General features: G+C 41.4%; 1 protein-coding gene across 1 annotated transcript; it reads left to right on the top strand.

The window, feature by feature from the left end:
- The first annotated feature begins 25 nt into the window (after positions 1 to 25).
- Positions 26 to 21,793, top strand: METTL13 (methyltransferase 13, eEF1A N-terminus and K55). The gene is made up of 8 exons (XM_077453009.1): positions 26 to 265; positions 3,356 to 4,109; positions 8,603 to 8,802; positions 9,961 to 10,156; positions 12,870 to 13,022; positions 15,134 to 15,346; positions 17,777 to 17,908; positions 19,285 to 21,793. Exons 1-8 carry the CDS (start codon positions 113 to 115, stop codon positions 19,557 to 19,559), a joined length of 2,076 nt encoding a protein of 691 aa, XP_077309135.1. The 5' UTR covers positions 26 to 112; the 3' UTR covers positions 19,560 to 21,793.
- Positions 21,794 to 22,005: the final 212 nt, after the last annotated feature.

Raw genomic sequence — 22,005 nt, 5'->3', positions numbered from 1 at the left:
ATTATAGGAAGCATGTGGTCAATGAGGAGGCGGAGAACCGTGACCCGGAAGTGTTGCTTGTGTGCTCCATGTGACAGCTGCGTGGGATGACAGAGGCAGTGATGGTGGGAAGATGAATCTGTTACCGAAGAGTAGTAAGGAGTTCTCCTCCAGCGAGTACTGGGAGCAGTTCTTCAGGCGCAGGGGGGAGCGGGCCTTCGAGTGGTATGGAGGATACTTGGAGCTGTGTGGGGTGCTGCACAAATACATAAAACCCAAAGACAAGGTGTGTACATGGAGGGCAGGGTGCCTCCTCTCCTGCACAGGAGCCTGTGTTCAGTGTCATATGGATCTGCATGCAGCAGTGCTTTAGGCCATGGCCTCGTTCACACGGCGTATTAATCTGTGCAGGGCTTTGCTTACCATCACAGGTGTTGTGTGCATCCTGCTGTCGGCCATCCTATAGCTGGTAATTGGGAGGCAGCGGCTGCACGGACACAGTCACTGCTCCCAGCGTGATATTTTTGTGGGTGCACGGCCCCAAACCCACCCAGGGTCTGCGTCCCACCAACATGAATGTCACATCAGGAGCAGTGGCTGTGTCCCTGCAAACTCTCCATCCCAATTAACAGCTATGGGACTGCTAACACAGGGATGCACACAACAGCTGTCCATCACTGTGCTGGTGTTCTGTCGAAACAGCCAACTCCTCAAAGTCTCCAAGCAGATCACTTCCGGTGACTCTCCAGCATCAGTAATTGAAGATTTGGAGGGGTTTTCTGGTTTGATAGAACAGCAGCATGCAAAAAGATAGCTACATTTTTTAAGGCTACCTTCCAATTGATATTTAATGTAACTAACAACTTGATTCCTCCTTTACCAGAACTAGCGCTCCTCAACATCATAATTGATGATGACCCTCTTAACCTACGTTGCACAATAGTACATATCCTTCTAGCCCTTAAATTTGCTTTATTCTGCCACTGGCGGTCCCCAGACCACATACCCTTGAGTGAAGTGATCCACCTGATGCATACCCACAGTGCATATGAACATATGTTTGCTATATCTTAAGGCCACATGCAGCATGTAAATATACAGTGGGCACTCTGTATGGATTGGTACACTCAAATGTATTAAAGCCCCACCTGAACCACTCCCTGTTTAGAAATGTCTTAGACTGGAATCTCACAACACTGTTATGGTTAAAGGAGAACTACAGTAGATGGTGCACAGTTTGTCCCCAATGGGGTGTCCAGGAGAGAGGGCAATACCCATCATCATGCTTTTCCACAGAACTTTGTAGTAATTACGCTGTTTATTGTTTGTTCATTTATGTTTGATTTTTTTTTTCTAACTAACTATATACATATATAATAAAAAAAAAAAAAAAAAAAAAGCATACACACACATATATTAGATAGATATACAATTCCCCCCCCCCCCCCCCATCTCTGCAGCCGCACATTGGGAAAATGTCTCACTGGCTGTGATTTAACGAAGCGCCGAGCCAACTTCCTGGCGGGCTCTGCAGATGGAGTGTGCGAACACACCGGAGCTCATCCCTAAAATACACACACACACACATCCTTGTCAATGTATCATATTGTGTGATAAACAATATCTCTCTTGGTTTTTCTTGAGAAAACGCAATAAAAATGATTGAAATAAAAAAAAATACCTGGTAGGTGGTGAACTCAAGATAATGTAATGAGTAGAGGTGTCTGCATGAAAATAAGTACATCCAAATTATCCCAACGCGTTTCCTGGATAATACCTCTCTTCAGGGGCAGGTGTACGCAAATCTATAAAACAAACCATGAGTAGACCAGTATGATCCAATGTTGTACCCCTCAATGGGGAGGATATGTACAAAAAGAAAGGGAGAGATTTACTCATCCCTATAAGTACGTACCTCATAATAAGTCTGGAAAATTGGGGACAAGGAGTCAGAGGCTGCCAAAAATGTCTGTGCTGGAAGCTGTGGAAGGGACCTGCAGAAGGGGGCCCAAGTGCATAAACATGATCCCCAAGAAGATGAAAGACAAATGTCCAAATAGTGGTGTGAGTGGGCTTCATATCTAAAAATATATATTGGGTATACTGTAAATGCTCTATACTGTGGGAAGTTGCTAGAGCCCAACACCAAAGTGCAGGTGAACAAGTGAATGGAAAGGAAAATAGTGTGTGAGGAGGAAAGAGAAGATCGGAGATAAAAGAAAACCATGAAACAGAATGAACTGCACTCCTGTGATCCATAGAAAAATAGCTTTGGCCATACTTCTTTTTTAATTTTGAAATTCTAAAGCAAAACCAATAAAACAAACTTACTGCTCGAATTACCATCTTTTTTGGAATACACACTGAGCTGTACATGCCGAGCCCAGTCTATATTCTTATTATACTTAAAGTAATTGTAAAGTCAGAAGGTTTTTTTCATCCTAGTGCATTCTATGCATTAAGATAAAAAGCCTTCTGTGTGCAACAGCCAATCCCCCCAATATTTACCAGAGCCCCATCTCTGTCCAATGTCCACAAGTGTCTCAGCCACCTGAGACTCTCCCTCCTGATTGGCTGAGACACCGCAGCAGTGCCATTGGCTCCTGCAAGTATCTTGCCATGGGGGCACTCAACAGGAGGGAGGGGCCAGGAGCACAGAAGAAGCACCAAAGACGAGGAGGATCGGGGCTTCTCTGTGGAAATCCACTACACAGAACAGGTAAGTATGACATGTTTATTATTTTTATAGAGAAAAAAGTGACTTTACAATCACTTTAAGTGATGACTGAAGTCCTGGCACCTAGAAGAAGCCGAGGAGATTATGCTAGTGTGACGAGGTTAGCAGGGCTCATAATTTCAAGTCCTGAGCCACTAGCCAGGCCTTAAGAGTTACTCGCCACCAGTTGCCCCACCCCTAAGTCCGCTCCCTAAACACCTTGTAAATTTACTGATGAAATTATACTGTTAAATGTTTTAAGCAGAATTAAGTTCCAAAAAGGAATATTAACAACTTTAACAATATTAACATAAAGCATATCAGTGCAGCCTCACTGTGCCCATCAAATGCAGCTTTATGGTGCCCATGAATGCAGCCGCACTATGCCCATCATTGCAGCCTCGCTGTGCCCATGAACGCAGCCTCACTGCCCCATCATCAATAAAGACTCACCAGGATCACACACACACAGAGGGCATGTCCCGCTATGTGTCACGAAGCTGGATCTGTGTTCAGCAGCACGGTGTAACGAGGTCCCGCCCCCCTAGACCAGCTTGTTTCATAGGTGGAACACTGATTCATTCAATGATTAAAAGTGGCAGCAGGTCTTGGTCTTCACCAGGTTTTACATAACTGATTTGTGCATCTTGTTTCTTGCAGGTGCTAGTGGTGGGCTGTGGAAACTCTGAGTTAAGTGAAAGGCTATACGATGCTGGATGCCAGAATCTGAGCAACATTGATGTGAGCGAGGTGGTCATTCGCCAGATGAATGAACGAAATGGCAAAAAACGACCTCTGATGACATACCAATTGATGGATGCCACACAGACTACATTTCCTGATTCTCACTTTCAGGCTGTGCTGGATAAGGGGACATTGGATGCCATACTCCCTGATACAGAAGAGAAAACTCTGGAAACTGCTACAAAATTGCTGGTTGAAATTGGTCGTGTCTTGCAATTTGGTGGACGATATTTGTGTGTATCTCTGGCTCAAGGCCATGTCTTGGACAAACTAGTAAATCAGTTCTCCCAAGGAGGATGGATGGTTCGAGTTCATCAAGTATCAGAGAGCAGCAGCAATGAGTCTGGCAGTCAGTTTCCTTTACCAGTGTTTGTATTTGTTATGACAAAGGTACGGCAAATGCCAGACTTTCCACAAGTCTTGGAAATGATGGCTGATAAGGAGGGCGCCAAGCCTCTGCGTTGTTCAAGCTCCGATGAACTAATGGCAGCAGTGAAAGAACGACAGCAATATGCACTAATCCGTAATCGCCTAAACCAAAATCAGAGTTCTCAGGAAGTGTCATTAGACTTGTGTGATGGAGATTCTGGAAGAACTCGTTACACCTTTCATGTGGTAGATAGTCCTACAGTACGCCTATCTCATGCCAATCACTTTGCTGTATTTATAAGTAAGTTTTTTTTTTCTCTTAAGTTCTAATATTTCTGTATGATTCTTCGCTGGGTGTAATATGAATAAGTCAGACACCTGTCCTAAAGAGACTATGGTGTTGATTTACTAAAACCTGGAGAGTACAAAATCTGGTGCAACTCTGCATAGAATCGGCTTCCAGTTTTTTTTGTCAAAGTTTGATTGAACAAGCTGAAGTTAGAAGCTGATTGGTTTCTATGCAGAGCTACACCAGGTTTTAAAACTCTCCAGTTTTAGTAAATCGACCCCTGTTATAATCTACTCTACTAAAGGCGCATAAACCAGTACCCAAATGGAGGGATACTGTCTGCGCTAAGGCCACTTCTGTCCCAAACTCCTAGACCAATGAGATAAGAAATAGACCAAAAAGTGTGAAAAAGGGCTGTACCATAGCAGAGTTATGAAAACCATTCCTTAGTTGATAAATGCATGTATATTTATTCCATTGGGAAACATAGCACTTCTGTATGGAGAACGCCCAGTCATTGACTTTGCCAACCAAACTAGATGATAAAGTTCACGAAGGTTGGAGCCGCATGACTGATGAGGAATCTCCTGGAGATTCTCTTTTGTTTTCCCTATGGAATAAATATATATGGTTTTATCAACTAAGGATAGGTTTTCATGAGTCTGCTATGGTATAGTGCTTTTTCACACTTTTTGGTATATAAAATACAAAGCTTCTTGTGAATGGCTGCCCAACTCTCATCCTGACACAATGTTTTTCCAGGAATGAGGCAGGAAGTCCCCGTACCACTGCTACCGTAGAACACATCACTGTACAATACAGCGCTTGACAGTAGTTGCATGTATTAGTAATGATCATTTTTTTGGGCCAGCATGGCCCAACAAACTATTTTGAAATTAAACCTAGATTCAGTTTGAATGCGTAACAGTGATCAGCAAATCCCTGCTCTTTCTAGTTTTAAAGTGTTACTAAACCCAGGATCCTGCATTCACTATATCTGGTCTCCCATAATACACAGAACATGGAAATGCAATTATTTTAGTAAATATAAACTGCTAAAAACCTTTTCTCATCAGCAGTATATAGCAGTCTTGTGACTTCTATCAGTGTCTGGTTGAAGCTTGTAAGAGGAGTTTTCCTTCTCTTCTGACTGTCCGAATGAGACTGCAGGACCCCTGACCCTCTGTCAGGACAGTGCTGATTGGCCCTGTGCCAATATCATACACTGCCTTATCAGGAGATAGATTGGGGACAGTGGAAGAAGTGAAGGATCAGAGAAGACGGGATCAAACAGCCTTTTTATACAATGCAGAGGAATAACCTCTTAGGTTCCACAGTGAGTATAACAAGCATGCTTTACTGCATATAGAGACCTATTTTACTGTTGTGAGTTTAGTAACACTTTAAAGTGAACCTGTGGTTTTCCCATAAAAGGCAAAGCAACATGGCCTCCTCCACAGATTTCACTATGCTTCTGTTCCAGGAATGAAATTGGACCATGATTCAAGTCCGTTTAAAGCAAAATGTCAAGTTACAAAAAGGTTTTTTTTTTTTTTTTTTTTTTTTTTTTAAATGTTCCTTTGTTTAAAGTGATTGTTTTAAAAGAGACTTTACAAACATGTTATACTTACCTCCTCTGTTCAGTGGATTTTCATAGAGCAGCCAGAATCCTCCTCTTCTCGGGTCCCTCTTTGCTGCTCCTGGCCCCTCCTTCCTGTCCAGTGCCCCCACAGCAGGCACCCAAGCCGAGTCACAGCTGTGTGTCCATTTAGACACGGAGCCCTGACCTGCTCCCGCCCCTTCTCTCTCCCTTGATTGGCTAACTGATTTTGATTGACAGCCATGGGAGCCAATGGCACCGCTGCTGTGGCTCATTAAGTAATTAGGGAGTGCTGGGGAGGTTGCTACACAGTTTTTTTTGCATAGGGTACATGACGATAAAAAAACCTTCTACCTTTACAACTCTATTAACCCTTAATTTATGCCTAATCAGCTTTAATAAACGCCTTGTTCTTCTTCTCCATTTATTTTATTTATTTCCCTGCTGATTTTTATTTTTGTTCACTTCTTTTTTACAAACTATTAATAATTCAAACCGTTTTTCTGAACGCATTCTGAAAGGGCTCAAAGGAAACAATGTTTCTCTGTGTCCTGTTCACACCACAACGTGCAGATTTTTCCTGCGCAGGAATCTGTAACATTTATGCAGTTTTCTACGCAGAAAAAAAAAAAACTGATATGAAATCAACATTGGTGTGAACTGGGCACGTAACTGATGCACATGAAAACTGATGTCAACGTGCATGAAAACTGATGTAAACTCATGTCTCTGTAAGTGAAATCTGTAAGGTTTTCCCATCAGTTTTCATGCACTTATGGTGGGAACAAGCCGTTAGTGGTTGTAAATCCTAAACATTTTTTTACCTTAATGCATTTCTTTCAATAAGGTAAAATTATTTTTAGGTTAAAGTATTGCAATATCACTCCCCCAATTCTTACACGAGCCCATGTTCGATCCAGCGATGTTGCCTGTCTGTAGTGGCTCTCTCCACGCTCTCACATACTTTGCGAGAGCAGCGGGAGTCATTGGTTCCCACGGCTGTCAGTCAAATCTTGTGACAAGTGAGCAGGGGGCCACCAATGGGCACAGGCAGCGTGGCTTGAGATCAAGCATGCTGGTTTGCCACGATAGGAAGCGGCTTCCACCTTGAGAAGGAGTCAGGAGCACCGGCGGTGTACAGGGAAGGTAAGTATAAACCTGTTATTTAATAATAATAATAAAAAAAAAAATAAGACTTTACAATCACTTTAAAGTATAACTAAAGGCAAAACTTAAAAAAAAATTTGGAGGGATAGAATGGAAATGGATTAGAACACCTGCTGTGTGTTTTTTTTTTTTTTTTCCCCCCTGTTGGTGAGAATCATCCTCTCTATTTGTACTGTTTACCATTTTGTCGAAAGTAAAAGACAGGGACACTAGTTTGGGATTTCCTCACTATGGAGGAATTTCCTTGCACTACCTTTTGACTATCTCCCACCCCCATGTGACGCAGACGGCACAAAAAAACAGGGGTTATAACCCTCCCTTACTCTAAAATGAAAAAAAAAAAAGTTCTGCCTTAACTTCATATAGTCAAGCTCAGGGCCGTCTTTAAGGCAGGGCAAAAGGGGCAGTTGCCCTGGGCCCTGTCCCCTGTCATTATCATGGGGCCCAAAGCAGCTACCTCATACTTGTCAACTATCCCAGTTTAAATTCCCTTGTCCCTTGAAATTTTAGTCCTGTGCTGTATCCCGATATGTGTGTGAAGTGCTGCTACTAATGCTACCCAGCTCTGCCCTATTGTTGTGTACAGAATGTAAATAACCATCATTCATATGTAAATTGCAGCTGCATTCATATGCCAAGAATTTTTTTGCCCTGGGTCCAATCAATATTAAAGATGGCCCTGGTCACACTACAATATTTGTTTCAATTTCTGTGCATCTGCGAGGATTTTGTCTGCTTAGAATTGACTGTTTGGAAACAAAATGCTTCATAGGAAAACAAATACATAATCATGTTTAAGGCCTCATTCCCACAAGGCAGACCCACCTGCCAGCTCAGCGGGAGATCTCTCCGTTGATCTCCACTGAGCCGGCGGATGACAGGTCCCTCTCTGCTCACTGAGCGGGGAGGGGCTTGTCGAGCACCGCTGGCTTCTATGGAGAGATTGGATGAAAACTGACAGCATGTCCGTTTTTCATCTGACCTCATTCCAATCCGCCAGCGAAGGAATCCGGACGTAGGGCCATCCATCTGCTTTTGGCTGATTGGACTGGGTCAAATGTCAGTGGACATGTCACCGCTAACATCCGTCTCTCCATAGACCAGCATGGAGCGCCCGTTCAGGTCCACCTGTCAGTTTTGACGGCGGACCTGAACGGTCAGGCCCCTTTCACACTGTCGAACAGTTAATATCCCTTAAATAATATATAATGTTTAAAAATTTTTATGTCTTTTTTAAATCCTATTTTAATTCTATAACTTTGATTAAACTAAAATCTTGTAATCTTGCTATAAAAGTGTTATAGGATGACAACACTCTTTCTCTGGTTATCCTGCATTGTCACCTTGACACATCCTTCCAGTGAACAGTGTAAAAAGCTTACTGAAGCACACGGTGCACAAATGCTTGGCCAATGTCACCATCAGGAAGCTTGTACTGGGCAGTGACATGCCCATACAATCATTTCATGTGTAGTACATCTCAAACTAAAGTATACCTAATCCGTAACTGGATGACATTTTATAGAAATGTGTTATTCATGCCCTTAGCAAATAGTCTTTCTTAATTTTTAGACAGCATCTGTGGGCAGGGCTAGAAAACACAGGAGTAGCCCCTGCCCCATAGGACTAATAAAATCATGCAACAAGGATGAACATAATATACACTGGGAGGTTGAATACCTTTTATATATATTTTTTTGTTTGTTACTGCAGTTACATTTGGATTCCTGTTTTCCAGTTCCCCAGGGAAGAGAAACAGAGTGGTTGTTTGGTTCTGATCCTGGACGGATACAATTGGCAGGAAGCGTTGGGTTCCGTCGTCTGATAATCGTAGCCTTGCACAGGGATCAGCACTATGAAAGCATGGAGGCTATTCAGTCAGAGTTGACTGCTAAAGTTCTAGAATTGGCTCCGTCAGGATTGCCAGATAACCATCAGGTAAAGTTGGGTGCTGCCACCTCTATAGCCCACTGGCTCTGGAATCGTAAGTCTAATTAAAAAAATTATAAATGCCGGTCTATGGGTTCATTTAGAAATACCTGTCCTTGCTTCCTCAAAGAAACACTGAACTACTGTGGAGATACTTTCTTTGCTTGTTCCAGTCCAGCTTTGACAGCTCCTCCTCTTCCAGAAGCCCAATTTGGGGCATTTCTGTTTGTTGAACACTGATGTAATTTACACTCTTCAGTGTAACAGGGCTGACAGTCCTCTGCATATCATTGGAGCAAGGCAGGAGAGCACTGACAAGCCCACTCCCAGTGCATAACCTTTTACTGGGCATGAGGGCAGAGCAGGGCTACCTTGATTGAACCTGCATCTGCTGTGAGCATGCCTGGGAATTTATACTAGACAGTTTCTTGTACACACTCCTGCCCCCCCCCCCCCCCCTCCTTCCTAGCTGACACAATGCCTCCCTCTGTGCTGTGATGGTGCTGCTGTTGGGAAATCAAAGCTAATCTAGTGCCAGGGATGGGACGTGCTGTTCATCAGAGTCTACCTCACCATTTGAAATGGGACAAATTGCTACATACACATTGGGCCATGGGAGACAGCATGTAGAAAACATGGTGAGAGCCAACCATTTTACAGGAGAAAGAGAGAGAAATAAGACATCTGCTATATAGTAGGCTGTATATTCAAAAAATGTTGTAATGCTAATTCTTAAGGGAATACTTATGCAAAAATTAGTCTGTACTACTATAGGATGAAAGGATAAGAATCTGTTGAATATTTAATAGAGCACACAGTTGCTAGTATTTTTACATTTAGTCAGGAAGATATTTGTCAGAACTCATTACATCGACTTTTCTTTTCGCCTCTATATAGTGGAAGCAGGTACAGAGTCAGTAAGTGTTTTTTCATAGGTAAAAATCATCAGGATGTAATAGTCAGCCGGTTGGCCTAAGTCAAAATTAATAGTTGGGTTCTGGTGCTAGGCTGTTCAGTCCAAGAGCACTGTGGCTGCTCAGCAAATGCAGAGAAATGTTTATCAACAACTTATGCTTTACATTTATCTTACTTTATATTTTTCCGATTAATTGTTTAATCCCCATTTCAGTTCTTTAGTGCACTGTTAAAATGGGTCATTCTTTTCAGATCCCATTTCTATCAGCTGGAGGAGACATAGGAACCCGAACAGTGCAATATCGTGGACAGAGTGAACTGAGTGGGGAATATGTAGTTGAGGATGCCCGAGGGGATGGAACTAGCTACTTCAGGCGTCTTATATTCCTCAGTAACCAAAATGTGGTGCAGTCTGAGGCCAGACTACTGCCAAGTGCCACCCAAAGAGGTAAGATATTTGTATATATTTTTTTTTTTTATGAACATCACAAAATAGAGCGGCCTTGCCACGCTCAAATAATTTAACAATAAAAATACATAGATATGTGAAAGCTAAAATTTTATGCAGCACTCAAAAAATCATGATGATGATAAAAAAAAAAAAAAAACGTGTATATGTATGTATATATAATAGTCCAATTGGTCAAGATTTATCTTCCATCTTGAGCTGGAGCCCAGACGTGGAGGTCCCATACTTTGGTGTTTACACCATATGCCTTGTTGACTCACTGAGCATATGCCCATTTGAGTCTCCTTACTCCGGTAAGCCTCCTCACTAACCGGTGGTGGTTCTGGCCACGTAACCTGTTTTCAATGTTTATCCAAGGACTGTTATATTCATGGTTTAAAAATCTATATATATATATATATATATATATATATATATATATATATATATATATATATATATAGTTTCATAGTTTGTTAGGTTGAATAAAGACACCAGTCCATCCAGTTCAACCTGAGTGAGTGTCTACAATTGTCCCCATCCCTGTACATTGCACACTCATGTTGGTCCCTACCCTCAAGGAGCCCACAATCCAAGGTCCCCATTCATATCCTAGGGGCCAATTTTGAACAGAAGCCAATGTACCTACCTGCATGTCTTTGGATTGTGGGAGGAAACCGGAGTACCCGGAGGAAACCCACGCAGGCACAGGGAGAACATGCAAACTCCAGGCAGGTAGTGTCGTGGTTGGGATTTGAACCAGCGACCCTTCTTACTGCTAGGTGAGAGTGCTACCCACTACACCACTGTGCCGCCCAATATATATGCATATATAGATTTTTAAACCATGAATATAACAGTCCTTGGAGAAACAGTGAAAACAGGTTATGTGGCCAGAAGTGGAATTCCATGTGACATCAGTATTGAAGTGAAGACACAGACAATAGAACCACCACCGGTTAGTGAGGAGGCTTACCGGAGTAAGGAGACTCAAATGGGCATATGCTCAGTGAGTCAACAAGGCATATGGTGTAAACACCAAAGTATGGGACCTCCATGTCTGGGCTCCAGCTCAAGATGGAAGATAGTCCAATTGGTCAAGAGATATCGCAGAGAAGCAGTCCTCAGAAGCAGCCAACTTGTTAGACCAAATCCTCTCAAATGTTCAAAATAGCATGACCTTTTAGTAGTCAGCACCATTGTTAGGATCTGGACACTTTCACACCAGGACTACACATTGACACCCCAGTGATTAGTGCCACCCATCAGGAATGGAAAAAAGAGTGGGAAAGATAGAGAATCTAAAGAGGTGAATCTGTCTAGGAGTCTAATGCCAATCATTCCTGGAATCAGCACTTTGTCTGGACCGGCAAGCCAAGGAGACCATATTTTGTCGAAAAAGATGTAGTTTATCTTGCAAGACACTAACCATTTTTTCATTTAGCGTTATGCAAGTTAGTTTATGCTTCATTAAGGTCTATAACTGGACTTTTCCAGGCAGTTGCAATAGCAATTTTGGCTGCCAGGAACATGACATATATTAAGGTCTGTACGTGTCTTGGGATATTTTCAACTGGTTTATTCAGTAGGGCAATACTCACATCTTTAATACTATTGACTGATGTAACTGAAAGAATAAAAGAGTGCACTCATCCAACTACCAAGTACAAGATACTAGGTATTTGAGGTGAGAGGCTGGGGGAAACTGGTGGTGCACAAGCTTGGCACTGAAGTGAGTCGGTGGACAGTCACGCATTTGGAAGTCACTTTATATTTTGTGCATGGACTTTGTTATATGCTCACCAATCAGTTGCATGGACTTCATTTGAGGAGCACTATTGATTATTGCATTGTTTGCACATTTCATTCAGCATTTTTTTGCAGTTTGTACTCTGTTATTATTACACGCATGATTTTTTAATTATTTATGCACATTTATTATTTTATTAGATGCAACTTAATTTATTGTTCAATATTGCACATTTATCACTGTAGTGAGGTGGATTCACTTTTGTACTATACGTGTTTTGATATTTTAGTGTATTTTTAAAAAAATTTTTTTAGGTAGCGCCGCAATTTATTTATTTTACATATTATTCCTTTGGTGTAGAGATCACTATTTTTTTGCTGGCTGCTTCCACACATTTATACATATTTGACTATATAAATATTTTTTTAGACTTTTCTTACACATTTATCAATACTTAGGTGGAGCGCATTAGTACCTTTAATTTATATTTATTCCCTACATCTGCTTTCTAACACATTTGTACCGCTGGATCGCCAACTGGTAACTATATTTTCATTGGGTAACCATTTTTTCTTTTCTTTTTTTTTTTTTTTTTTGCACAAAACCTGAAGACTATCTTTGCACCTGGCAATGGTAGGGCAGACCCTACAAGCCAGTAGGTTAAAGGGGTGGCAGCATTAAAGCAAGTATCTCCTTTGTGAAGAATCGTTATTTTCCTATGCCGGCATTGTATCTGAATACAGTCCTGCCCTTTCAATCCCATATTTTTTTTTTTTTTGACCAACAGCAAGTATACATGTGTAGAACTGATGTTACATTCATATATCAGCATAGGTTGCTCGTGCCTGCAATGTTGATTGTACAGTGTGCTTGTATGCAGTATAAAAGGTTTATGTGGCGGCAGCTTTTCCTCATTACTGACACATACTGTAACTTGTGTAATATTTTTTCCCTTTCTACTAGGTCAGAAAAAGAAGAAAAAAAAGAAACCACAGCCAGCAGACAAAGGAGACTCCCAGTCATCACTTATTATTGACAAAAGCTACTTGTGCTGTGAACATCACAAAGTAATGATCTCAGGACTGGCACTCCTCCGCAATCCAGGAGTACTTCCAGGTATTGCTTTCCATTAATTGTGCATGACACACTTGCAAACGTATGCTGAGAACCAGGAGTTTGTTTTTGATCTTGTACTTGGTAGTTGGAATGATGCAGCCTTTGGCAAACAATATTAAAGCCATATTAAACCCCAAAGAAAACCTTTTATTACGTTGCAAATGATCAATTCTTAGATGTGATGGTTGCATTTGTTTTTATTTTAGTCTTTCTTCCCTGTAATCTGGCCAGTAAGTCTGTTGTTTTTGTTTTTCAAAAGAACCATCTCTTTTGCAGATGTAGCAGTTAGAGGGATGAGACAAACCATTTATCACTGCCAAGGTTGCTTATAATGATCCGTTTTATTTATTTATGTAAAACATTTATCCCAAAAGTAAAAAAACAAAAAAAAAAAACAGTTGCTGTAACTGCTTATAAAGTGTTAACTGGAGTTTGGCTTCATGGCTTTAATTTGTGTCTAGTCTAAATCTATAAAAACACACATCGAAGGGTGCCATCTAAGTGCAGCATTAAAACATAGCTTGTATAGCATAAAAAAATCAGGATATCCAGTCCAGGGATTGTGCAGCATTGCCACTGACTGGATAGGCATAGAGAGATCAGAGTACTTCCTGGGAGGGAGGACACTCCTTAGGAACCCAATGGATGATGTCAGATATCTGGAAATGTCCTGGGGGCATGGCTACCCATAATTAAAGTGATTTGTAAAGTCTTATTTTGTTAAAAATAATCATGTTATACTTGCTTGCTCTATGCAGTGGATTTGCACAGGGCAGCCTGAATCCTCCTCTTCTCGGGTCCCTCTTTGGCTCTTCTGGCCCCTCCCTCCTGATGAGTGCCCCCATAGCAAGCAGCTTGTTATGGGGGCACCGTAGCCGAGCGGCAGCTCTGTGTGTCCATTCAGACACGGTGCTGTGACCTGGCCCCACCCCCTTTCTCTCCTCTGGCTGGCTGACTGACTTTGACAGCAGCGGGAGCCAATGGTGCCACGCTGCTGTTTAAACCAATAAGGAGGGGAATCCCGGGCAGCCAAGACAATCCTACAACATCTCTGGATAGAGATCGGGCTCAGATAAGTATTAGGGGGGCTGAGGGCGGCTGCTGCACACGGAAGACTTTTTATCTTAATGCATTAAGATAAAAAACCTTCTGACTTTACAACCACTTTAAGCTCCAAGGCGCGGAGTGAAATGCATTAGGAGCATAGCCTGGTTGGGGTCCAGGCTGAGACTACCTACCATTCACTCTCTACTATAATGGGTCTGTTTCTATGTGCGGCCTCTGTGACATCCCATTTGCCTACGCAATGTTTGGAGCATAGACAAGCTCCTTCCTTGGCTGGCACTCATAGCGGTGGGCAGAGCACCAGTGTTCCATTATAACCTGAGCAGCACACAATTCTTTTTTTTTCCCTTTGGTTTGCAAGCAAGAAATTGCAGATGGCTGGAGGAATGTGTGGCTGGTCACAATCGCACTGATAGGCGGGTACACGTTTTCTTGTGCTGCAGTTTGTAGAGCTCTCAGAAAAGCTTCATGGGTTGAACTGTTGTGTTTTTTTTCTTTAGAATTTTTAAAGAAAAATATGGCCAAAGCTTTTTTGCCCATGCTTCTCTTGTGGTTCACAGGAGTGCACTTGCTTTTGCACTCCTGTGACCCAGAGGTCACAGGTCAAGTTCTTGGTCTTAGAGTTGAAGTGGGATAGCTGCAGCATAGAAGTGAGTACCCCCAGACTTATGCTTAAACTGTTAATTAGACTTGCATTTTTTTTTTTAACTTGAGGCCTAATAAAGTAGAAGAGTGCAAAGAGCAGTGATGTGATGAGACACACCAGAGCCAATCACTAAGCTACTATGTAAAGCTTACTTTGGTCTAATTCATGTCAACTTATTAATTGTGCAGGAGTTCTGTACAAAATTGATTGCCAAGCAATACTTTTTGAATGCAGGCCGTCTGTGTTGGTATATGGTTTTTCTGACTGTTTAAAATTACCCAGCTCTCTACTATAAGCTAAAATTAAAAATACGAGATTTTGAAACATTGCTTTTACCGAGCATGATCACACAATCCATGTTGTTTTAATGAACATTTAAGTCTTGCTTTTCTTTTTACAGACCAACACATATCTGTATTGGTGGTAGGACTGGGAGGAGGAAGCTTATCCCTTTTTATTCATGACTATTTCTTGGGTTCACACATTGAAGCTGTTGAAATTGACCCTTCCGTATTGGATGTGGCTACCAGTTGGTTTGGCTTCACTCAAGATGAGCGTATGAAGGTTCATTTAGCTGATGGATTGGTTCATATTAACAACCTGGCAGACAAAGGTAAGTTGATATATCCCTGTCACGTTTTGAGTAATTTCACATGTAAAGTAATTTTTCTTGCGTTCATTGATGGACACAGCTCTTCTGATCCTTGACTGTAGGGTTATAGTGCCAACTACAGGAGTAGCACACTAGGCCGAAAAAGAACACAGCACCACCTATGGGCAGTCCTAGCTGGTATAAACCCCCACTCTGCTATAGACAAGCCATTTATTTCTGCCTAGTGTTTCAGGAGGGAGACCTAGTACCGCTGGGTCCTATGGTTCCATAGCCCTTGTGGTTTCTCTTTCTTTCTTTCTTTCTTTCTTTCTTTCTTTCTTTCTTTCTTTCTTTCTTTCTTTCTTTCTTTCTTTCTTTCTTTCTTTCTTTCTTTCTTTCTTTCTTTCTTTCTTTCTTTCTTTCTTTCTTTCTTTCTTTCTTTCTTTCTTTCTTTCTTTCTTTCTTTCTTTCTTTCTTTCTTTCTTTCTTTCTTCAACGGCCGGCTGGGCGACAGGCTGGATAATTTAGACCCAGCGCTCTGGGGTGGCGTTAAGCGTCAGGCTGGGACACATATGACCGGGTGTAGTCTGTGTCAGTGTTACCCTAGCCTGACCAGATAGGTGGATCAGGTGTATGTGGATCTATATATGTATAGTGGTTGTGTTCTTTTCCTGCCTAGTTTCCTATTCCTGTAGGTGGCGCTGTAACCCCATGGACAAGAATCAGAAGATCTGATTCAATACGTTTATTTCTTACTGCTCTTCTTGTGCAAAGGGCCTGAAAGAAAAGTATTTGTTTCCCATAGCAACAAAATTGTTTTACTCTCACTGAAACAAATGACAGCTAGAAATTTGTTTAGCAGCATGTATGGTTTCCTTTAGCCCTTAGACTGTCAAGAATGTGTTGCATTCCATAGTAGTATCCTAAGCTGCCAATTTCTTATGTAATATCCAACCCAGCCAAATGTCTTTCCCCTGAATTAAAGCAGAGTTCCACCCATTTAAAAGTCAGCTACAAAAAGTGTAGCTGCTGACTTTTAATAATCAGACACTTACCTGTCCCATGATCCAGCGACGTGGGCACACAAAGTCTCGCTCCTCCCCCCCCCCCCCCTCTCCACGGCGTGCGTATTCTAACTGTGGGTGCCCGGATGTGCCTTTACAGCCAGGCACGCCCTGCGCACGTCCGAGCCACGCTGCTTGCTGTGAATGGCCAGGCAATCTTCTGGGACCTGTGACGTGTCCTAGAAGATTGCAGGGAGGAAGGGGGAGAGGTGAAATTCCTTCCAGTGCTGCAGAGCCAGAGGAGGAAGTGCAAGCTTGGTGCTCTTAAAAACTGGGTACCTGCTCCTCCCCCAAATAAATTACATGCCAAACGTGGCATGTTGAGGTCACCATCACTTAAAGCGGAAGTTCCATTTTTGGGTCGCTTTAAGAACAAGAGGAGTTTTGACAGGCTTACTAGCATTTTATGGTCTAGCCGCAAACTACTGGATAAGGTGAATGCTCTTTAATGTCTTTAGGCATATTTTAAACCATGTGGCCCACGACCTCCTTCTCTGGGATGGCTGGTTGGCAATGTCAGATCGTGGGTTGTTGACCCGCCATTCCAGAGCATCAGTGTTGTGAATGAAGCTGGCAGTAGAGGAAGAAAGCAGTTGTTGAACAGAGCCGCATAAGCCGATGCTTCCTGTATAGCTCCGCCTCCAGTAAAAGGTGGAGTGATACCAAATGCACTCTACCTGGGACAGCAACAGCAGGCAATGCCTGAATAGAAGACTGTTATTAAAGGTACGTTTATTAGTAAAATCACAGTGTATAATATGGGCATATCTGTTCTGCAGTGATTACTGAGCTGCTTTCAAACTGAGCCATAGACTTCTGTTATTACCTGCGGGTTTCGGGAGCTTTCAGAAAGTGCACTACACCTGCGGGATAAAAAAGAAGTCTATGACAAAGTGCAGCTGACCCTCAGGAAAGCCACAGGTGCATTGTGCTTCACCCTCAATGGAGCGGCAAATGTAAACGGACTTATGTCCATTTACACCCGCCTACCTCCAATCCAATCCGCTAAAAAAACATAAAGGGATCCATCCTCCAGTCTGGGTGGATCAGGGGGCCCATAGAGTAGAGTAGGCTGTGTCCGTATTCACTCTGCATATGCAGAGTAGACACGGTCATCCACACGCTCCGCTCATTGTGGCTCGTGACCAGTTACCAAGTCGCTTAAGTGGCCCTCGCTTTTCAAATGGTTTTGCACCCCTGTTTAAACAAAGTTAAACAGCAGATTAGTATAGTACAAAAACAAAATTACATGTGATCACTCACAAATACTTTATAGGTTATTGGGTCCATTACTTCTTAGTCATATGCTATATTTTAAGACTAAGCGTCAACTCTCATCACAAGTTGTAGAAAACCTAATCTCTGGGTTTATGTTCTTTCTCTACAGACAAAGCTGCATATGATGTGGTAATGTTTGATGTAGACAGTAAAGACACCAGTCTTGGCATGAGCTGTCCACCACCTGCTTTTGTGGAGAAAAGCTTTCTTCAAAATGTGCACAAACTCCTCAAGAATAATGGTGAGTAGAACATGGTATATTCTGTGAAGAAAGGAAAAAATCCTAATAGGCCTTTAAAGGCCCACAGAGTAATTACAATTCATAATCATAGTATGAATTAACAAGAGAATATTTTTAAATCTCAAACACAATTTTATTTATTAAACAATATTGTTAAAAGCAGATTATGGCTGGTGTATTTTATTACCAACAGAACAAGTGATGAACATGTGTATATTATTCTGCATTTTCTGATAACTTCACCATGAATACACTGTGACTGAACATTAACAAAAGCACCCGACGCATTTCAGAAGTTCATTCTTTATTCAAGGGTGTATATCAGTAGAACACAAACACTTATGTTATCAAAAATGCATCCAAAAAAAAACGTAAAAACAGACAGTGATATCCATTCTGTTACCAGAGAAAAAAATGGTAACACAACCACAATGCAACGGGGAAAGTCAAACAAGGACTCCCTAGGGTGCCCACCAAGCGAAGGCAAGCGTATCACAATGATGCAATAGAGTACGCAAGCCACTTGCTGCTTTGGTCCACATGGCCTCTTATGGATGTGTGGAATAGATCAGAGACGTTGACATCTGACTTGTCTGAGTTAACCAAAATTAGTCCAAAGTGTAGAGAGTAGTAAGGCAAAAACACCTTTGATTAGGTGCATTAGCCTAGGTTCACATTGGAGCAATTTTTCAGTTGCGATTTTAGAGATCCATTCAAGTTGCAGCCTATTGGCAACAATGGCACTGTTTCCATCAGTGCTACTTTTACCGTTTTTTTTTTTTTTTTTTTTTTTTCAGGTGCGAGTTCAATAGACATCTGTGTATGAAGCCAAACAGATGTCTATCAAGTAGCACCTGAAATCGCGCTGACCTTGCTACTTTGAAATTGCGGTACTTCAAGTAGCATCAATGTGAACCAGAGCTAAAGCCTATTTACAGCGTGGAGCTTGTAGGATTATAGTGCTTCAGTGCAGAGAAATTATCACAAATGGAGTTGAGCATGCAGGGCTAACCCTCCCATGCCCAGCAAGAGAGGGGAAACAACTAGCTGTGCAATACCCCCAAGCAGTGTGCAGCTGGCAGATTGCTGTGTTTGTTTATTCAAGCAAAAGGAAACTAAGCTTCAGATGGTCCACAACCTGATCCACTCATAAAGCCACAAAAAAGATCTGCGCACGAAAGGAAGCCTATAGAGTTTTCCAGTTTTTTTGTAATTACTTCAACATTTTGCACATAGTTGGCCTTTGTCAACAGCTTCCTAAGAACTTGTCCAAAACATTGTGCTGTTAGTAACAGCAGTGGGATGGTCCTAAATGTTCCTCATGCTTTCTAAATCTTCATATAAACCGATGTTTTTGCTTTAACTTTTTCTTGCAGGGGTCTTTATTTTGAATCTGGTGTGCCGTGATGCTATTTTGAAGAGACAGGTGACAAGTGTCATTCAAGAAGTCTTCCCACTGATTTATGCTCTGATGATTGAGGATGAAGTGAATGAAATCCTATTTTGTTGCCCCAATCCTGAACTGAAAATTAGCCTGGCCGAATTAATGGAATCCGCTAAGAACTTGGAGAAAGAGTTGAAGAGGCCTGGAGTTCTCTGGGATGAGACCTATATCCTGTCTGAAATGTTCAAGTCAATACAAATCGTTTGAATATTCTGCAGTCTTTTTAGAACATGGAAAATTTTGAATGGACGTTCTACGTTATCAAGAGAAGAACACTGATTAGTATCTGTAACAGATGAGGAGTGACTCAATCCTTTGTTAAAATGTGTATACCATATACAGTATAGCATCATTTCTGCACATTACTTCTTATAATTTAGTGTTAAAGAGGATCTGAACTCCTGGATGTTGTGTACAAAGATGGCATGTAGAGAGCATTACGGACTTGCCCTGTTCTGCTTTGTGTAGCTGTGTGGGGGATGCCATATTGGTAGAGGCCGGACTTTGCTTTCTCATGTCAAAGCTACTTTTCTGATGACTGGTTGGGAAATATTCAAAAAGCAGCTGGAGAGGGTCACAAAGGAATGAGCCACAGAATAAATCACAAACCCGAAGATGTATGAAGTGCAGATTCCTCTCCAGCAAGTGATACAGGAATGACATTCACAAAATATAACTCCATGTCTTCTGAGACTAGCAATCAAAGGCATCAGTGCCTTAGAGGATAAGTTCAACTTTGAACATATAGCATTTTTCAACATCTACAGCCTATCCACGATCCCTCCTCCTTGTGCCAGCAGGCAGGGGATCTTCTCCCCACACCAGCTGCCACAATTTTATAAATAGTGTGACCATGTGGGGCTACACCCATACGCCTACATCATTCATTCACAGTTTTGTGTGAATGAATTCTTACCAGTACCGTCAGCCATTGCTGCTGACAGCTTGTAGTCCCCAATGAACTGAGGGTGCTGGTGAGCATTCTCATAGTCCATTGATCTTCATGCTTTGAGGTAACTGGTATGGGCAGACAGCTAACCTGGAAGTATGCAGGAACCGGAGATTGCCCCCCCCCTGCATTCGGCTGAGCATGGATGCAATGCTCTGCAGGCTCCTTAGAAAAAAATAAATAAATGCACGTTTCTTTTTACCTGATCTTATCCTTTTAAGATGATTTCAAACTGCATGTACACGGCTATGAGGTTGTAGGCCCAGGAGTGCCTAGGCACCCTCACATTCAAAGAGGTTGAGTGCTATTTTTCAGGAGGGAAAAAAATGTTTTAATTTTTTTGAGGGTACATTTTGGGTTCTATTAACACTTATAGATGTTCCCTATTACATAGTAAATCTTTTATTTTATAATTCAGTTCCACTTTAATACAAATTACCTTTCAAATTCAATCTGAAGCCAGCTATGTTTTCTAACGGTAAAACAAAAAATGGTGATTATCATCATCTGAGAACTATAAATTGATTGGCACATAGTTATTTCCTTAACTAGGCAATGGGTGGGATACTTGTGCACCAATACAAGAGGCAACGGGGCAATACAAGATGGAGTGGCTGTCTGTCAGTAACACCTGGGGTCCAGCACTAAATCTAGGCGCTGAAAGAATCAGCTATCCTTCTAATGATTTCTTTAGAAGAGAATGTAAACACAATTCTTCCTGTCTGCAGACTCAGGCAGAACTGCTACAGCTCTGTCCAGCCTTTCCATGCAGCAGTAGATTGCTGCTTGCAGTGATCTATTGCTGGATGACTATAACCAACAATAGATCAGTATTAAAAGTAAACTTTTGCTACATAGCTGCACAGGGGGTCAGAAACATGTGTCCACTGACCAGATCTAGCAACTCGTGAAGAAAAAAAAAAGTTAATAAATATAAACCTGAGTGTAAAAAAAAACAAGGTGCTTAAAATAGAAGTATCCAAATCTGCTACCAAACTAAAGCCCTATATGTCTTGTATAATGTTTAGAAATTAGAAATCACTAAAATGAAAAAAAAAAACAATCCGGGACTCGAGATTTAGGGATTTTTTTTTTTTTTTGCCAACATTCTTCATTCAAAGCTCTGCTATTAATAGAATCTGCAGATAATCAGTTGAAATATTTTACATATGCCTTGTTGCGAATGATACTCTGTAAAGTACATTTAAGGCAATTTTTTTTTTAATTTTAATTGAGAATCAACATTTAGACATAAATTGTTGTAATTGTGTAGGCTTTCCAAAGGAAGCTTCATATTTACTACCATATTTGACTTAAAAGCCTGTGTCGATGGGCTTTGGTTTGCTTTAACCACTTCAGCCCCAGAAGGTTTTTACCCCCTTAATGACAGGCATTTTTTTGCAATACAGCACTCCGTTACTTTAACTGATAATTGTGCGCTCGTGTGACTCTGTACCCAAATAAAATTGATGTTCTTTTTTTTCCTGACAAATGGAGCTTTCTTATGGTGGTATTTGATCAACTCTGCAGTTTTTTTATTTTTTGTGCTATAAACAAAAACAGAGCAACAATTTTGAAAACAAAAAATATATATATTTTTTATTTCGGCTATAAAACATATTCAATTAAAAAATGTAATTTCTTTATCAATTCAGGTCAATTTGTATTCTGCTACATGTTTTTGCTAAAAAACAAAACAAAAAC

This window comes from Lithobates pipiens, unplaced genomic scaffold (genome assembly GCF_037356315.1).
Source record: "Lithobates pipiens isolate NorthernLeopardFrog02 unplaced genomic scaffold, aLitPip1_a1.2 Scaffold_23, whole genome shotgun sequence".
Classification (NCBI taxonomy): domain Eukaryota; kingdom Metazoa; phylum Chordata; class Amphibia; order Anura; family Ranidae; genus Lithobates; species Lithobates pipiens.
Note: the sequence above shows the minus strand (reverse complement) of the source record. Positions and strands in the feature narration are given on the sequence as shown.